Here is an 18,877-nt window from a genome sequence, read left to right on the forward strand (position 1 = left end):
CCACCACCACCACCACAAAACCAACAACAACACCAACATTACCAATAAACACCACCACCACCAACAAACAAAACCAAACCAACAACCAAACACACCACCACCCAACACAAAACCAACAACACCAACATTACCAAAAACACACCACCACCAACAACAAAACCAACAACACCAACATTACCAATAACACCACCACCACCACCAACAACAAAACCAACAACACCAACATTACCAAAAACACCACCACCACCACCAACAACAACAAAACCAACGACACCAACATTACCAATAACACCACCACACAACAACAACAAAACAAACAACAACACCAACATTACCAATAATTCCACCACCAACAACAACAAACCACCAACAACACCAACATTACCAAAAACACACCACCACACCACAACAACAACCAACAACACCAACACCAACACAACACCACCATACCAATAACACACCACCAACAACAACAAAACCAACAACACCAACATTACCAAAAACACCACCACCACCAACAACAAAACCAATCACACCAACATTACCAATAACACCACCACCACCCACCAACAAAACCAACAACCACCAACATTACCAAAAACACCACCACCACCACCAACAACAAAACCAACAACACCAACATTACCAATAACACCACCACCACCACCACAAATAAAACCACCACCACCAACAACAACAACAAACCAACGACACCACCAACATTAACACACCATACCAACCACCACCAACAACAACAAAACCAACAACAACACCAATATTACCAATAAATTCCACCACCAACAACAACAAAAAAAACAACACCAACATTACCAAAAACACCACCACCACCACCAACAACAAAAACAACAACAACAACAACAACAACACCAGCATTACCAAAAACACCACCACCACCAACAACAAAACCAACAAACACCAACATTTCCAAAAACACCACCACCACCAACAACAAAACCAACAACACCAACATTACCAATAACATCATCACCACCACCAACAACAACAACTACACCAACAGTTTTATCGCCAGATATCATCGTCGGTGACCCACGGTTGATTGCACTACACACTACGCTACGTGACGAAAGCGGTGCTGTGCCACGGGTGATAAGTGTAGCGTAGTGTAGTGCAATCAACCATGGGTCACCGACGATGACCAGATATATACGAAAACAGTATCGGTGTTCTGTTTACAGGTGGATATCACTCGCTTACCCAAACCTCACGGGGTGTGTACAGATGGCGTGGCCTTCAAAGCGAAATACAACCAGACATATAATCGACAGGTACGATATCAAGTGGGGGGATGAAGGGCGAGATACCGAATACTACTCATCCTCATTACCTTTACAAGCTGGGTACATGCTACCAGGGTATTTTATAACAGCTAGGTATATGCTACAGGGTGGTATTTTATAACAGCTAGGTGTATAATACAGGGGGTATTTTATAACAGCTAGGTATATGCTACAGGGTGGTATTTTATAACAGCTAGGTGTATAATACAGGGGGTATTTTATAACAGCTAGGTATATGCTACAGGGTGGTATTTTATAACAGCTAGGTGTATAATACAGGGTGGTATTTTATAACAGCTAGGTATATGCTACAGGGTGGTATTTCATAACAGCTAGGTATATGCTACAGGGTGGTATTTTATAACAGCTAGGTGTATAATACAGGGGGGGGGGGTATTTTATAACAGCTAGGTATATACTACAGGGTGGTATTTTATAACAGCTAGGTGTATAATACAGGGGGGTATTTTATAACAGCTAGGTATGTGATACAGGATGGTATTTTATAACAGCTGTGTATATGCTACAGGGTGGTATTTTATAACAGCTGGGTATATGATACAGGGTGGTATTTTATAACATCTGGGTATTTGCTACAGGGTGGTATTTTATAACAGCTGGGTATATGATACAGGGTGGTATTTTATAACAGCTGGGTATATGATACAGGGTGGTATTTTATAACATCTGGGTATTTGCTACAGGGTGGTATTTTATAACAGCTGGGTATATGATACAGGGTGGTATTTTATAACAGCTGGGTATATGATACAGGGTGGTATTTTATAACAGCTGGGTATATGATACAGGGTGGTATTTTATAACAGCTGGGTATATGATACAGGGTGGTATTTTATAACAGCTGGGTATATGATACAGGTGGTATTTATAACAGCTGGGTATATGCTACAGGGTGGTATTTTATAACATCTGGGTATTTGCTACGGGTGGTGGTATTTTATAACAGCTGGGTATATGATACAGGGTGGTATTTTATAACAGCTGAGTATATGATACAGGTGGTATTTTATAACAGCTGGGTATATGCTACAGGGTGGTATTTTATAACATCTGGGTATTTGCTACGGGGTGGTATTTTATAACAGCTGGGTATATGATACAGGGTGGTATTTTATAACAGCTGAGTATATGATACAGGGTGGTATTTTATAACAGCTGGGTATATGATACAGGGTGGTATTTTATAACAGCTGGGTATATGATACAGGGTGGTATTTTATAACAGCTGGGTATATGATACAGGGTGGTATTTTATAACAGCTGGGTATATGATACAGGGTGGTATTTTATAACAGCTGAGTATATGATACAGGATGGTATTTTATAACAGCTGGGTATATGCTACAGGGTGGTATTTTATAACATCTGGGTATTTGCTACGGGGTGGTATTTTATAACAGCTGGGTATATGATACAGGGTGGTATTTTATAACAGCTGGGTATATGATACAGGGTGGTATTTTATAACAGCTGGGTATATGATACAGGGTGGTATTTTATAACAGCTGGGTATATGATACAGGGTGGTATTTTATAACAGCTGAGTATATGATACAGGGTGGTATTTTATAACAGCTGGGTATATGATACAGGGTGGTATTTTATAACAGCTGGGTATATGCTACAGGGTGGTATTTTATAACATCTGGGTATTTGCTACGGGGTGGTATTTTATAACAGCTGGGTATATAATGCAGGGTGATATTTTATAACCGCTGGGTATATGATACAGGGCTGTATTTTATAACAGCTGGGTATATGATACTATACAATTATCGACCTATTTTCAGGTGGATACGGTGAGTTATCAACCCGAGTAAGTGATATATCCCGAGGCCGGAGGCCGAGGGTTATATCATTTTCGAGGGTTGATAACTCACCGTATCCACCTGAAAATAGGTCGATAACTGTTTATTATATGACACTTACATGATATGAAGCCGGCTTTTCAAAATACGATGGCCGACAAGAGCCTGGCAAAATGATATGAAAAAACTGTAACGCATTTTATCATGGTACAGTTTTTTCACATGTTTGTGTACCATGAATGGTAGAAAAACATATGAAAGCATGGTACACAAAGATGTGAAAGCAGTATTTATGTGAGCAGTCACTTTTATATCTTTCTGTACCAAAACAGCGGCCGAAAACAGCCATGGTACAGAAACATGTAAAAGGCGAGAGACTCAAAGGTTACCGAGTTTGACAAATGACTTCCCGATAAAGTTGTCAACAGTTAGATTGTATACAGCTTCACGGGAAAATACCATAAAACAATTAAACAAATACTTTAATGTTGGAAACCATGTTTCATTTATTTATCTATATAATAGGAATGCCCACATCTTACAGGTTTTATTTAACAATCGTAGGCCCTAAGTTACACCCGAAAAATAGCAATATAGTTTTGGGTCTGTTTGTCCTCAAATGTGCTTAACGACATTTTACGCTTGTTGTGACGCCCTCATCAAGTCGCTGCTATTCGGGGTCAGCTTTGGTCATGGTATTTGATAACAACATTACAATGCTCCTTTCACATCTTTGTGTACCACAGTTTCACGTGTTTTTGTACCACTGATGGGACAAAAAGATGTGAAAGCTCAGACCCTTTCATATGTTTTTGTACCACGTTTTCACATGTTTTTGTACCACCGATGGTACAGAAAGATGTGAAAGGTAAATCGTTTCACATGTTTATGTACCATGCTTTCACATCTTTTTGTACCATCAGTGGTACACAAACAAGTGAAAAGAAATTAGCTTTCACACCTTTTTGCCGGCTCATTTCGGCTATTGGTACATAAACATGTAAATGTAATCTGAATTTTCTCGAGATGTTTATAATCTTTCTGTGCCGCACTTTCACATGTTTTTGTACCATATTGTGGTACAAAAAGATGTGAAAAAACTGTACCATGATAAAAAGCGTTACAGTTTTTTCATATCTTTTTGTCAGGCTCTTGTCGGCCATCGTATCAAAAAGACTTTTAAAACTACAAAAAACAAGATGATATTTGCAAACTTTCTGTTTACAAAAGCAATTACATGTAGTATATGGTAATTATCCAAATGCTTCTTGCTAACGGTTTAGACTGGTAGAACTGGAATATTGTATCAACTGCAGCCCGTCTGGCATTCTTGAACATTTTCCATAAATTGAAGTTTGCAGTTGTCACCGTTGATCGCAGTAAACTTGCTGCCTTCCGCCATATATGTTGCCGACTATAATATTGACGCCACAATAGATTATCCCGACGTCATTGAATTAGGGAAACTCCTGTTACGCTATATTTGGGTACGACTTGACGTCAAAAGTGATTATGACGTCACATTTCAAGGGAGTTTTCCTCGATCTATTTTTGACACAGGTTGCTGGACTCGCGAGAGGTATCTGGACTGAGTCCAGTAACCTCGCGTGCTTTTTGCAGCCGATTTCGGGTTTGATATCAAAGTTGATGAATACTTCTGAGAAACGTATTGGCCAATCAAAATACAGCAAAAGCACCAGTCATATCATAAAGGGTGGTATTTCATAACAGCTAGGTATATGATACAGGATGGTATTTTATAACAACTGGGTATATGCTACAGGGTGGTATTTTATAACAGCTGGGTATATGATACAGGGTGGTATTTTATAACAGCTGGGTATATGATACAGGATGGTATTTTATAACAGCTGGGTATATGATACAGGGTGGTATTTTATAACATCTGGGTATATGCTACAGGGTGGTATTTTATAACAGCTGGGTATATGATTCAGGATGGTATTCAATAACAACTGGGTATTTGCTACAGGGTGGTATTTTATAACAGCTGGGTATATGATACAGGGTGGTATTTTATAACAGCTGGGTATATGATACAGGATGGTATTCAATAACAACTGGGTATTTGCTACAGGGTGGTATTTTATAACAGCTGGGTATATGATACAGGGTGGTATTTTATAACAGCTGGGTATATGATTCAGGATGGTATTCAATAACAACTGGGTATTTGCTACAGGGTGGTATTTTATAACAGCTGGGTATATGATACAGGATGGTATTTTATAACAGCTGGGTATATGATACAGGGTGGTATTTTATAACATCTGGGTATATGCTACAGGGTGGTATTTTATAACAGCTGGGTATATGATTCAGGATGGTATTCAATAACAACTGGGTATTTGCTACAGGGTGGTATTTTATAACAGCTGGGTATATGATACAAGGTGGTATTTTATAACAGCTGGGTATATGATACAGGGTGGTATTTTATAACAGCTGGGTATATGATACAGGGTGGTATTTTATAACAGCTGGGTATATGATACAAGGTGGTATTTTATAACAGCTGGGTATATGATACAAGGTGGTATTTTATAACAGCTGGGTATTTGCTACGGGGTGGTATTTTATAACAGCCGGGTATATGATTCAGGATGGTATTCAATAACAACTGGGTATTTGCTACAGGGTGGTATTTTATAACAGCCGGGTTTATGATACAAGGTGGTATTTTATAACAGTTGGGTATATGATACAAGGTGGTATTTTATAACAGCTGGGTATATGATACATGGTGGTATTTTTATAACAGCTGGGTATATGATACAGGGTGGTATTTTATAACAGCTGGGTATATGATACAAGGTGGTATTTTATAACAGCTGGGTATATGATACAGGGTGGTATTTTATAACAGCTGGGTATATGATACAAGGTGGTATTTTATAACAGTTGGGTATATGATACAAGGTGGTATTTTATAACAGCTGGGTATATGATACAGGGTGGTATTTTATAACAGCTGGGTATTTGCTACGGGGTGGTATTTTATAACAGCTGGGTATATGATACAAGGTGGTATTTTATAACAGCTGGGTATATGATACAGGGTGGTATTTTATAACAGCTGGGTATATGATACAAGGTGGTATTTTATAACAGCTGGGTATATGATACAAGGTGGTATTTTATAACAGCTGGGTATATGATACAGGGTGGTATTTTATAACAGCTGGGTATATGATACAGGGTGGTATTTTATAACAGCTGGGTATATGATACAGGGTGGTATTTTATAACAGCTGGGTATATGATACAGGGTGGTATTTTATAACAGCTGGGTATATGCTACAGGGTGGTATTTTATAACAGCTGGGTATATGATACAGGGTGGTATTTTATAACAGCTGGGTATATGATACAAGGTGGTTTTTTTATAACAGCTGAGTATATGATACAGGGTGGTATTTTATAACAGCTGTGTATATGATACAGGGTGGTATTTTATAACAGCTGGGTATATGATACAGGGTGGTATTTTATAACAGCTGAGTATATGATACATGGTGGTATTTTATAACAGCTGGGTATATGCTACAGGGTGGTATTTTATAACAGCTGGGTATATGATACAGGGTGGTATTTTATAACAGCTGGGTATATGATACAGGGTGGTATTTTATAACAGCTGGGTATATGATACAGGGTGGTATTTTATAACAGCTGGGTATATGATACAGGGTGGTATTTTATAACAGCTGGGTATATGATACAGGGTGGTATTTTATAACAGCTGGGTATATGATACAGGGTGGTATTTTATAACAGCTGGGTATATGATACAGGGTGGTATTTTATAACAGCTGGGTATATGATACAGGGTGATAGAGGCACTCTTTTGGATCCAAATTGATACAAACTATAACTGATTCTCAGATATTACATAGCAATGATAATTGATGGAATGACATGTTCATTCATATTTAGATATTGTGATAGATAAAAATCAAAGAATATAAAGTGTTTTTTGTAGTATAGTTTTTTTCCCCATGATTCATGCCCAGCACAAAGTCAGAGTTCGTCTTCACTGTATTTTCTGAAGTAATTCATATTATTGTATATCTTTCAGGCTTGTCTTACCGTATGCGAACAAAATGCTATCATTTCTGCATGCAAATGCTTCGCGGAAGACAAAGACGAACTGTTTACACAAGCCAAACTGTATGACCATGCTCCTTGTAGAACCACGGAAGGTATCATTTATCTTTATACATTATTTTATATTCTATATCAATAAAATTACATTTAATCTGATTAATTATTCATTCATTCATGTCTTTATTCCTCCAAAATTTGAAGAGTTACAATGAAAGTATTACATTATGATGAACAGGAAAACAACAGAAACTGAAGGTAATTAAGGAGAACATTGGTACAGTACAAAATAATCCAAATAAGAAGTGATAACTATAAAATATGTCAATTAAACCACAGAGTGTAGGATGCATGCGTTAGCTGTGAAGTTTTTTCGGAATAGATACATTTGCATTGAAATAGTGTATTTAATGAATAAATCGATTGTTGTTTTTAAGTCATGTTAATTAAATATAAAAATCCTGACGTTGATTTAAATAAACTTCACAATTCAAAATGAATACCGAGAGACTATTTTTTATTAAGCTAATATTTCAGCCTTTACTTTATGCCAAAATAAATTTCGTTTCCACCAAGATGGAATTACATGTATTACATTATGGCAGAATTAGTCATAGAAGTGGAATTACATTGTATCAGTGAAATTATACTGTATAAGTGAAAATATATTATATCAGGAAAATAGCATTGTATCAGTGAAATTACATTGTATCAGCGAAATTACATCTTATTAAAAAATACTCATACTAAATCCGTCTTGAAAAATTACTAGTATGGTACATTTATACACGTTTTATTGTATCACATAGATAATAAAATCAATTATAAGCATTCATGTTACTATTTCTTTTTTAAAATTTCATCGGGTTATGAAATAAATTTTGTTTGAAAAATAGTGACATCAATGCTTAAGTATCAGTGAAATTACATTATATTAGTGATATTACAATCAGCAAATATATCATGCTTGGCTTCGATTAGAAATAGGTTAGTATTATTGATATATATATGCCTTGGCTTTTTCATTGCCCCAATACTGTAAACAAGCTTGTTCCATTAAACAGATCAATTTTCGTGGGGATGTATTTCGTTGCTTTAGGTAAAAATAAAAACCACGGAAATTAAGTCACCACAAAATATAGTAATTTCACAGTAAATATCTATATACAATAAGATATATCTATATACAATATACAATAAGATATATCTATATACAATATACAATAAGATATATCTATATACAATATACAATAAGATATATCTATATACAATATACAATAAGATATAAATAGTGATTATCGTTACCACCACCACCGATAAACTATGACAGTCTTCATTGAATCTGGGAGGTCCGTCACGTTGTTACGTTGTTATATTTTAGCCCAGACAAGGGCTATGGGCGTATATACACTTGATAATTGACACTATCTCTTTCATTGTATACGTTATATTTGAAATACTGTGTTAGTGTCATCAAAATGACATGTGTATTTATAATTCCATTTATCACTGTAGAACAGACATGTCAGGCTGAAATAGAAGAGCAATTTGATCTGAAAAGTATTGGCTGCTCATGTGATGAACCTTGTCGGTTGGTAAATTCATTAACTAATTAAATCACAGCATTTAGATAATGATGCCTTACCATTATCTTCTTCTGTATCCCGTAATGAGATGTAGCTGGTATATCGATGCTATATCCTTCAAATCGATAAAGGCCCGGCAACGTAAAAATGTTATAACATAGTATATGGGTGGTTACCCTCTTTCTGGTTTTAAGAGCTTTCAACTTATTTCGTTTTACTCGTGTTTTTGATAGAAATACTCGTGCTTTTGATAACAATACTCGTGCTTTTAAAGTCCTTTAACAATGAGTACGATAACGTGTAAATAAAAATTCGTTGGTTTCATATCCGTGGTATCATAACAACCACGACAATAATAATATTCTTTTTAAGTATACCAATGACGATATATTTTTTATTTATTTTCGCTACAGAGAACAGGTGTTCGTGAAGTCAATCAGCAGTCGACAGTGGCCTTCTGAGGAGTACGCTGTAAGTACCCGTGTGTAATGTAATTTGAATTATATATATATATATATATATTTTTTAACACAAAAACATTTAATACCCAACATGTTATACATCTGAAGGCTGCCAAGGTTGTGGCCTAGGGGTCAGTTAATTAGTTTTTAGTTAATTCCTGTATGTTGTTTTGTTTTTGGGCAATTGTTTTGTGTATTTTGTGCATTTTCAAAAGGTATGTTCTCAATGCGGTTATGTTTAAGTTTGTCTTCTTTCTTGACATCAAAAATATATAGTATTTTGAATTAGTATAATAAAGTTTATTTTTACATCTGCAAAACCAAATAATACCCTCTTTATGCCTAAATTCAAAGTTGTATGCGATGTATCAAAAACCCACTGTGTAATATTATCCCATATTGGTTTAACTTTTAGGCAGTTCCAAAACATATGTTCAAATGACTCCATCTCTTCATTACAAAGGTTGCATGTGTCATTTGGTATTTTATTTATCATTTTTAAGTATGAATTGGTTGTAAGTATTTTGGTTTGTTATATGTATTGGAACCAGTGATTATTTGTGTCTTTTGTTATTTAAAAAGGAATCTTGTCATGGTGTTGCCAAACTTTCTGTGTATAGTGTGTCACATTTTCCCATTTAATCTCTGCTCTGTTCCTCAATGTTTTCACTTTATTTAGTTTATCATACATATCTTTGGTTCCTTTGGTGTTTTTTAGTATAATCTGAATGTGGTGAGGTATAAACGGTCTATAAAAGGGTGTTTTGAGTTGCATTTTATGTTGTTATGTCTACAATAATGTTGAATCGATCGACACAGTCACTTAAATAACAAGAAATTATCTAACAATATTTCAAAAGTGTTTTAAATTCTTCGAAATTCAAAAAGTAGAATTTTGTATATTTGTAATTGTCTAAACTGCATCACTTCATTATCAGAAACGTCGACGACTAATTTCATTTTCTTTAAAAGAATGATTTATTAGCTTAACTAAGACACTCTCTTGATTTCTAATATGTTATACTGATATGCATGTATAATAAATTGAAAAAATATACTTTTTGGTGAAAATTTCCATCACAGATTCGTCATTTCAGTCTATTATGAAACTAGCTTATACAAGTGTGTCTCAGTTGATACAAAAGGAGGATAATATACAGAAGTAAGTGTTGACACTTAAACAATCCTATCTATTTATAATAGGTTGCTCTCGAACAAAGCATTTGTGAGAAGCCTCGTCTAGCGGCCCAGTGTGCTACCTTGAAAACTTTAGACAAACGCCAATTAAGGTATGCTACTACACTAATCAAGTTTCAGAATGAGTTATTGATGATAAAAATGATATTGGTAACAAAGGTGAAAGAAATATAATTTATCTTTTACCAACTAGAGGATTGGACACGGACATCTCAACCCGAAAGGTCAGATTTCTAAGTTGTCACACACGAGGTCTTCCGAACGCTTAACAGCTAAGAATCTAACCTCAAGAAAATGCACATCATAGTTAATGTGATGCATGAGAATGTTTTTGTATGGCATCAACACACTATTGTCGTGACGTCATGATCTTATTGTTGTGACGTCATTTTATTGTTCTGTACGCACATACTCTCCTCTTGTATTGGATGTCTTTCTCTTATCCTTATCGAACGTGTTGACATCCATACACAGGTTAAGAGAATGGTGATTTAAGAATTATATTAACTCAAGTACTAATGGTTTGAATTTGGATGATTATAATTACAGCGCGTGTAAATGTTAAAGTCCCATTATGTTTTGGAAAAAAAATTATCGTAATGACGTACCAAATTTTGCTAAATGATTGAGCATATATCCTTATCAAATATCCGCTAATAAAAAAAAATGACAAACGTTTTCACGTTTTTCAAAAACAACAGAAAACCCATCGTATAAGAGGGGATATTCCGACTCATTGCCACAGAGCATAAACCGTGTACAAATGTATAGTGTATATTTTAAGTGTCCATCTTATGGCAAAATACATACTGTATTTATGTGGTAATTACTAAATAAATGTATGGTACTGCAGTCATATTTTGGATGTATAAGTATATTTTTGTTTATGTATATCATGGATATATCGTATATAGGAAGATAAGCTACGAATATGTGAGCAAGTAAATGCAGTTGGGGAAATGACAACTAACTGATACCGAACTTTATTCATGTGATTTAATGTGATTATAGTTATACATGTACGATAATACATCTCACTATTTAAACTCAACATTTCTTGAGTTTACTGGAAACTACATGTACAGTACCCTCGCTCATGGCCATGTTTGTTTTGTTTACCATACGGGTATCGAGCATATACGTATACACGGGGTATTTTTATGTATGGGAATCAACCCTTTCTATTTTAAGAATTCTTTAAATTTATTAATTGATTATTAAATTAATTACGTTTCATAAAGGGATGTTAATGTAGATCTTAGCAAAGTTTTGTGAAAACATAATGTGACTTTAAATCGAAAAATTGATAAATGAACATAACAATTAATCAAATGCTAGTATTATACTTTAAGTTCTACAATTTAAATCTAACAATATAGAAATTGGCATACATGTCACCAGTTCAAAACATCAAATCGTCGGGGGACGGAATGTATATCTCTTCTCATTTTTATTTCTTTCAGTCTGAACTTCCTAAAACTTGATATATATTACGAGTCTTTAAACTACGAGGTTGTAGAGGAGACGCCGGAAATTGAGGTAAGTTTAATGAAACTAATTATAACGGTCATAAAACCTAACAAACAAAACATATAAGCACTGTAGCTGTGATATTTTATACAGCCACGCCTACTTCGAATACACATTCAATTGGAGAAAAAACTATTGATTAAAATGTCTTCTTTACTTCAAATAACATTACCATGACCCTGACTGTTAGTAGGGCGTAACACTACAATAACCAAATCAATCATAACAACAACTTATACACAATGGATATAAACAACAGCTAATACACATAGGATATAAACAACAGCTTATACACATAGGATATAAACAACAGCTAATACACATAGGATATAAACAACAACTAATACACATTGGATATAAACAACAGCTAATACACATTGGATATAAACAACAGCTAATACACATAGGATATAAACAACAGCTAATACACATAGGATATAAACAACAACTAATACACATAGGATATAAACAACAGCTAATACACATAGGATATAAACAACAGCTAATACACATTGGATATAAACAACAGCTAATACACATAGGATATAAACAACAGCTAATACACATAGGATATAAACAACAGCTAATACACATAGGATATAAACAACAGCTAATACACATAGGATATAAACAACAGCTAATACACATAGGATATAAACAACAGCTAATACACATAGGATATAAACAACAGCTAATACACATAGGATATAAACAACAGCTAATACACATAGGATATAAACAACAGCTAATACACATAGGATATAAACAACAGCTAATACACATAGGATATAAACAACACTAATACACATTGGATATAAACAACAGCTAATACACATAGGATATAAACAACAGCTAAAACACATTGGATATAAACAACAGCTAATACACATAGGATATAAACAACAGCTAATACACATAGGATATAAACAACAACTAATACACATAGGATATAAACAACAGCTAATACACATAGGATATAAACAACAGCTAATACACATGGATATATAAACAACAGCTAATACACATAGGATATAAAACAACAGCTAATACACATAGGATATAAACAACAGCTAATACACATAGGATATAAAAACAAAGCTAATACACATTGGATATAAACAACAGCTAATACACATAGGATATAAACAACAGCTAATACACATAGGATATAAACAACAGCTAATACACATTGGATATAAACAACAGCTAATACACATTGGATATAAACAACAGCTAATACACATAGGATATAAACAACAGCTAATACACATAGGATATAAACAACAGCTACACGTAAAACTAATACATTGGATATAAACAACAGCTAATACACATAGGATATAAACAACAGCTAATACACATAGGATATAAACAACAGCTAATACACATTGGATATAAACAACAGCTACAAATTAATACACATTGGATATGAACAACAGCTAATACACATAGGATATAAACAACAGCTAATACACATAGGATATAAACAACAGCTAATACACATAGGATATAAACAACAGCTAATACACATTGGATATAAACAACAACTAATACACATGGGATATAAACAACAGCTAATACACATAGGATACAAACAACAGCTAATACACATTGGATATAAACAACAGCTACAAATTAATACACATTGGATATAAACAACAGCTAATACACATAGGATATAAACAACAGCTAATACACATAGGATATAAACAACAGCTAATACACATTGGATATAAACAACAGCTAATACACATTGGATATAAACAACAGCTAATACACATAGGATATAAACAACAGCTAATACACATTGGATATACACAACAGCTACATATTAATACACATTGGATATGAACAACAGCTAATACACATAGGATATAAACAACAGCTAATACACATTGGATATAAACAACAGCTACAAATTAATACACATTGGATATAAACAACAGCTAATACACAAATATAATACACATTGGATATAAACAACAGCTAATACACATAGGATATAAACAACAGCTAATACACATAGGATATAAACAACAGCTAATACACATTGGATATAAACAACAGCTAATACACATAGGATATAAACAACAGCTAATACACATTGGATATAAACAACAGCTAATACACATAGGATATAAACAACAGCTAATACACATTGGATATAAACAACAGCTACAAATTAATACACATTGGATATAAACAACAGCTAATACACATAGGATATAAACAACAGCTAATACACATAGGATATAAACAACAGCTAATACACATTGGATATAAACAACAGCTACAAATTAATACACATTGGATATGAACAACAGCTAATACACAGGATATAAACAACACTATACACATAGGATATAAACAACAGCTAATACACATAGGATATAAACAACAGCTAATACACATTGGATATAAACAACACTATACACATGGATAAAAACAGCTAATACACATTGGATATAAACAACAGCTATACACATAGGATATAAACAACAGCTAATACACATTGGATATAAACAACAGCTAATACACATAGGATATAAACAACAGCTAATACACATTGGATACAAACAACAGCTAATACACATTGGATATAAACAACAGCTAATACACATTGGATTTAAACAACAGCTAATACACATTGGATATAAACAACAGCTAATACACATTGGATATAAACAACAGCTAATACACATTGGATATAAACAACAGCTTATACACATAGGATATAAACAACAGCTAATACACATTGGATATAAACAACAGCTAATACACATAGGATATAAACAACAGCTAATACACATTGGATATAAACAACAGCTTATACACATAGGATATAAACAACAGCTAATACACATAGGATATAAACAACAGCAAATACACATTGGATATAAATATGAAATGTGTATATTGATAGCAGAGGTTCTATACACCTTGCTATTGTTTGATTATTCTGATGTGGATATTTTCTTGCTCATAGCATAAAGCATCCTCTCTGTTCCATTATATACCTGTTGTTTATTTATAGATATTTTTTTCATCCTTTTGACTTACCGATATTGGTTTTTATTTTAGGATGCACAGTTTGCGTCTGACGTAGGAGGCGCACTGGGATTATGGATAGGTCTATCCATCCTGAGTGTGTTCGAACTGGTCCAACTGTTTGTGGAGTGTTGTGACTACGCCCACCATAGGTGCACCAAACGTGAGGCTTATAAAGACAGACAAAGACAGGCTTACAGACGTAACCATAGGTACCCAACTTATCCTCAAACAGAATTTCGCAACGGCTATGGACATGAAAAGGAGAATGGCATGGGAAGAGAATTGTACGAAAACGTAAAACCTGGGCGGTCACGTGATGGGTACACGGATGTTGATTCAAGGCATCATGACTTTGATCGAAGCTATATAAGCTCAGTTGACTATGAAAGGGCGATGAATCACTCAAAGTTTGGGGATTATAATGGTACGGACGATGGGAGAGGAAGTGGGAGATACCCAGCATCCATGTATGTTTATAGGGGTCAGAGGTCATGATACGGGACATGTTGTCTTCTCTGTACGCCCTGTGATATTATTCTTTGAAGTGATTCTACGTATGAATAACTGGATAGATACACGAGAGTTATTGTTACATACAAGATTTTAGTACAGCAAGAATTTTCGCTACATACAAGATTCTACAGCAAGAATGTTCGCTATATACAAGATTATACAACAAGAATGTTCGCTATATACAAGATTCTACAGCAAGAATGTTCGCTATATACAAGATTTTACAGCAAGAATGTTCGCTATATTCAAGATTCTACAGCAATAATGTTCGCTATATACATGATTCTACAGCAATAATGTTCGTTATATACAAGATTCTACTGCAAGAATGCTCGCTATATACCAGATTCTTCAGTAAGAATGTTCGTTATATACAAGATTCTACAGCAAGGATGTTCGCTATATACAAAATTCTACAGCAAGTATGTTCGCTATATACTAGATTCTACAACGAGAACGTTCGCTGTATACAATATTCTACAACAAGAATGTTCGTTATATATACAAGATTCTACAGATTTAGTTTTCGTTATATGCATAATTCCACAACAAAGAGTGCAATTATCTGTGTTTAATGACACTTAAAAAAATGTAATCATATTCCCTTGTCATGAGGCATTCAAAACATAAGGTGAATAATTACTGACTGGTGCTAATAAGCAATTTATATTTATGTCAAAGAGAATGGCAAATATATTTTTTCTAATTTGTTATTTCTTGTTTTCTGATGTTGAATGTGTTTGGTAACGACAGAGTTTGTTTTGATACAACACAAACTACTAGTATATCATATTTCAAAATATGTACGGAGTGCGGTTTTGACAGCCGATTAAAGTCTAAAACTTCAACGGATCACCAAGATATTGTGTATATGATACTTTGTGTATTAGTAATTTTATAATATCTCAGACACTTGTGATGAAAAACGACAATTTTATGACTCGAGCCCTATCCGGGTCTCGATCTACAACACCTAAATCGCCTAGCCAAATATACCTGCAGCCTACACCTTAGCGTTACGGGACCTGGACACAAAAAGCCCGCTGCATCTGATAATGCTGAGAGGTTCGTTTGCTTGGTTTAATATATAAAACTATAATGATAATTTCAATCGTAGTGTTTTTATGAAATCACAGACAAACAAGGCGAGGTTTTAATTACTGAGGTATGTAGGATATATCCCGGCAAATATTGTGACTTGCACTGTTGTAAGTGCACCACAGCTATATGTTCGATATGTTTCACACAAAAACATAAGAAACATGCAATCAAAAATATTGAAGAAGAAATTAAATTACAGAAAGAACGCATGTGCGATGAACTGGACACGCTGAAATCCAACCTGGATCTGTCTAACAGTGAACTAACAAAACGCAAACAAGCTACTCACTCGTTTCAAGATAGTGTTAGTAGCGCGCTACAGGATGTAGAATCCAAGAGATCAGAAATGAAAGAGGAAGTTGACTCCATGGCCGACGCTCTTGTTGCAGAGATTTTGGCCTTGCTTGAGAAAGAATTACAATATCACGGCGGTAATTGTAGGTGCCTTGAGAATAATATCTTAGAATTAAAGATGCTGATTGAGCTTTCGAGAAAGAATTCAAACATACAACAGCGACATCATTATTTGAGTTGACAAAGATACTATCTACAAAGGAGATATATGAAGTTTCTACCATGGAAATTGTACCTTGTACACCACGTTTTGTATCTGGGCAAATTTGAAAATTTCATCTGAAATCAATGCTAGGCTACGTTCATATAGACAACAAGTTGGTGGACGTCAATAACCATGTAAAGAGGACTATTGATAGTTCCTATGTTCGACAACTAAAGTTTGAAATCCCACAACATGACTACATTGTCTCGATATGTCCCGTCGATGACATGCATAACTGCATAGCCTTAATTAAAAGTACAGATATGATTTTAGCGAACAAGGCTGGCAAGGTTACAGAACGTGTAATGCTAGACTTTGAACCATGGTCTCTGGTATTAACCAACACAGGAAACATTCTACTGACACGTGGAGATGGATCCTCTCTAGTATACACTCTGTCCATGGACACACCTGTCAGGCAGGCCATCACATTCGCTGACATCATTCCATAAAAGGCCCGGGGTATCAGTGCGAGTGACAAGACGAGGTGGTCGTTAGTACAAAATCTCCAACAATACTGGTTCTGAACAAGTCTAGGGACAAGGTCAATCAACTCTCGTGTGGAGGGGACGGACTGAGTATCGTCTGTCTGACCACAGGACATGTGTAGCTATCTGTCTGACCACAGGACATGCAGCTGTCTGTCTAACCACAGGATATGTAGCTGTCGTCGTGTATTTCAGTAATGGAAACCGGAATAAAGTCTTGGTGAAGGATAAATCCGAAAGCATCATATAGGGATTGGATTTCGTTTTTATGTTAACCATGTTATGGAGCAATTCCTCTAAGAATATATTCTTATATATTCTTATATTGAATATATTCTTAGAGGAATTGCTCCATACAAGCATGGTTAACATAAAAAAAAACGAAATTCAATCCCTATATTTACACTCACAAGACTTTTCATTTATATTTTATGCAATAAAATCGTCATTTGAAAGTGACGTAATTATTCAATAAAAGTCGGTCAAAAGTGGGAGGAGCTTACTCAATTGAACAGCGAACCACAACTTCTGCAGGATTTGGGCCTCTTCATTAAAAAGTCGTTTGAACTGAGGAAAGCGGGCTTGCTGAATGCATAAGTTGTTCTTGTTTTATTGTTATTGTGTTATACATGTAATGTTATCTTTGTAATTTGCTATCGATCCTTGTTTGTGGATGTAAAAATGCAAATAAATGAATTGAATTGAATTGAATGATGACTCTTCACGTAAGATAGAATTATTCATCCGCGACGAAAAAAAGTTCAATATTTTAATGTAAAATAAACATGACAAACAGAGTAAATTTCAGTGAAAATTTTATTTAATCAGATCAGAACTTTAAATAGGTATTCAATTTTGCTAAAAGTTAATATATAGCGTTATAACAGAAAGTATTTGTACTCGGCCACATGTGTGAACTCGGTGATTGTTATTGTGAAGCGAGGCGAGACTGACGCACGCTTACACACTGGAGTTTCCGAAGTTGTCAAAACACCGATGTTTAAGAAGCTAAATTTGTTTGAGATTGTCGTCTGACTTGACGATATTACATCCTTCGGAGCCATGTGATTATATAATCTACACTTAGATCCATCGCCATCTATAGATGGAACAGTGTA

The 18,877-nt window shown here is 34.6% G+C and overlaps 1 protein-coding gene across 1 annotated transcript in view; it reads left to right on the plus strand.

Annotated features, from left to right (window-relative positions):
* Positions 1 to 18,465, plus strand: part of LOC138325735 (acid-sensing ion channel 1-like) — a 34,160-nt gene extending 15,695 nt beyond the window's left edge. The window contains exons 7-13 of the mRNA XM_069271590.1: positions 1,218 to 1,307; positions 7,248 to 7,371; positions 8,789 to 8,864; positions 9,273 to 9,330; positions 10,524 to 10,609; positions 11,981 to 12,056; positions 15,129 to 18,465. Coding sequence (XP_069127691.1) covers positions 1,218 to 1,307; positions 7,248 to 7,371; positions 8,789 to 8,864; positions 9,273 to 9,330; positions 10,524 to 10,609; positions 11,981 to 12,056; positions 15,129 to 15,593 — 975 coding nt within the window. The 3' untranslated portion in view covers positions 15,594 to 18,465. The remainder of the gene's footprint in view (positions 1 to 1,217; positions 1,308 to 7,247; positions 7,372 to 8,788; positions 8,865 to 9,272; positions 9,331 to 10,523; positions 10,610 to 11,980; positions 12,057 to 15,128) is intronic.
* Positions 18,466 to 18,877: the final 412 nt, after the last annotated feature.

This window comes from Argopecten irradians, chromosome 6 (genome assembly GCF_041381155.1).
Source record: "Argopecten irradians isolate NY chromosome 6, Ai_NY, whole genome shotgun sequence".
Taxonomy (NCBI): Eukaryota; Metazoa; Mollusca; class Bivalvia; order Pectinida; family Pectinidae; genus Argopecten; species Argopecten irradians.